Genomic DNA, 2,156 nt, shown 5'->3' with positions numbered 1-2,156 from the left:
TGGCAAGAAGCTTAGGCAGTAAACTTTGTTCGTAAATCATCACAAAATAAAAATATATGCTGCTCATTGCAACAAAGGACAATGAAGACTTACTCTGATTCATAAAACAAGTTCAGAATATGTGTTTTAACTGCTACAACATTGTAAACCAAATATCCACAGGTTTAGAAATAGAAATGACGTTTAAAGAGCATTGAAATAATTTTAACTATGTAATACTTTACTGTTAACTGTAGTCATGGAAGAGAACACTAGAATGATTTGTACAAAACACTGGTGAAAGAAAATGAAGAGGAATACAAACAAATGGGAAGACATCCAATGCTCATGGATCGAAAGAATTAATATTATTTAAATGACCAAACTACAGATTCAATGCAATGTCTATCAAAACACCAATGACATTCTGCACACACATAGTAAAAAACATTCTAAGATTTGTATGGAACTATAAAAGACCCCAAATAGTCAAAGCAACCTTGAACAAAAAGAACAAACCTGGAGGCATAACAGCACCAAACTTCAAACTATACTACAAACATGGAATAACCAAAACAGAATGGTACCGGTGTAGAAAAGATGCATAGAACAATGAAACAGAACAGAGAACCCAGAAATAAATCCACACATCTACAGCTAACTGATTTTTTTTTTTATTGTCAATTACTATAATAGTAATATAGAATTGTGGAGTGTATGTGGCAATAAGGAATATGGAGAATATATACAGTGTGAGCACAAGCATTGATAGAGCCTATGATCCAAGATCCTGTTATCATCAGCACACACACTCTTTTGCTCATGCGGATGAGATAGTGAAGAGGAAAGCAAATAGCAATGTAACGATCATAGGCCATTGATGTCAGGAGTAGCGCTTCTACAACGGCTAAAGTCGTGAAGAAGAAACTCTGAATCCCACACCCAGTGAAGGAGATAGACTTGTTTCCATGCAGAAAATCAGAAGCCATCTTAGGAACAATGGTGGAGATGTAATTTAGGTCAATGAGGGAGAGCTGACTAAGTAGGAAATACATGGGTGTGTGGAGATGGGTGTCCAAGGAGATGAGAAGAATCATGGATAGGTTTCCAATTAGAGCCATCAGGAAAATGAAAACAATGAGGATGAAGAGCAAAAGGCCAATTCTTGATGGTGGGAACAACCCCAACAAGATGAAATCAGTTGATGTTTGATTGTAATTTTCCATGGGGCTTTCACACGATCCTTCCTGAAGGGAGACACAAGGGTAAGTGAAGTACAGAAATTCGTCCTTGTCCACAGAATTTCAGTCCCTGAATAGACCAATAATAAGTTCTGAAATTGAGGCAATAATAGCCTACCAACCAAAGAAAAGGCCCGGGTTCCGATGGATTATAGCTGAATTCTATCAGAGGTACAAAGAGGAGCTGGTACAATTTCTTCTGAAACTGTTCCAAACAATTGAAAAGGAGGAAATCCACCATCCACCATGATTCCTTTTTTTTTTTTTTTTGAGACAGAGTCTGGCTCTGCCGCCCAGGCTGGAGTGAGCCGCGCCATCTTGGCTCACTGCAAGCTCCGCCTCCCGGGTTCCCGCCATTCTCCTGCCTCAGCCTCCCCAGGAGCTGGGACCACAGGCGCCGCCACCACGCCCGGCTAATTTTTTGTATTTTTAGTAGAGACAGGGTTTCGCTGTGTTAGCCAGGATGGTCTGGATCTCCTGACCTCGTGATCCGCCCGCCTCGGCCTCCCAAAGTGCTGGGATGACAGGCGTGAGCCACCGCGCCCGGCCTGTATACAGTTTTTAAAACAGCACAAATTTTGACACATGCCACAACATGGATGAAGCTTGAATACATTATGCTAAGTGAAATAAGCCTGTCCCAAAAAGACAAATATTGTGCGAATTCACTTACATGAAGTACCCACAGTAGTGAAATTCATAGACAGAAAGTGGTATGTTGGACCCCAGAGGATGGGGGAAGGGAGAGAAGGAGAGTAATTGTTTGACAAGAACAAAGTGTGAGTTGGAGACAATGAAATTGTTTTGGAGACAGGTTCATGGTAGTGATGGTTGCACAACAATATATGTACTTAATGACACAGAACTCTACACTTAAAACAGTTAAAACTGTGTTTCTGTTATGTATATTTACCCTAACAAAAAATCACTTAAATG

The 2,156-nt window shown here is 40.2% G+C and overlaps 1 protein-coding gene across 1 annotated transcript; it reads right to left on the bottom strand.

The window, feature by feature from the left end:
- Positions 1-659: 659 nt before the first annotated feature.
- Positions 660-1,426, bottom strand: LOC126959489 (olfactory receptor 2L8-like). Its single transcript, XM_050798699.1, has one exon. It carries the CDS (start codon positions 1,203-1,205, stop codon positions 660-662), a length of 546 nt encoding a protein of 181 aa, XP_050654656.1. The 5' UTR covers positions 1,206-1,426.
- Positions 1,427-2,156: the final 730 nt, after the last annotated feature.

Source organism: Macaca thibetana, chromosome 1 (assembly GCF_024542745.1).
Source record: "Macaca thibetana thibetana isolate TM-01 chromosome 1, ASM2454274v1, whole genome shotgun sequence".
NCBI lineage: Eukaryota > Metazoa > Chordata > Mammalia > Primates > Cercopithecidae > Macaca > Macaca thibetana.
The sequence above is the reverse complement of the archived record's forward strand: the minus strand, read 5'-3'. Positions and strand labels throughout refer to the sequence as shown.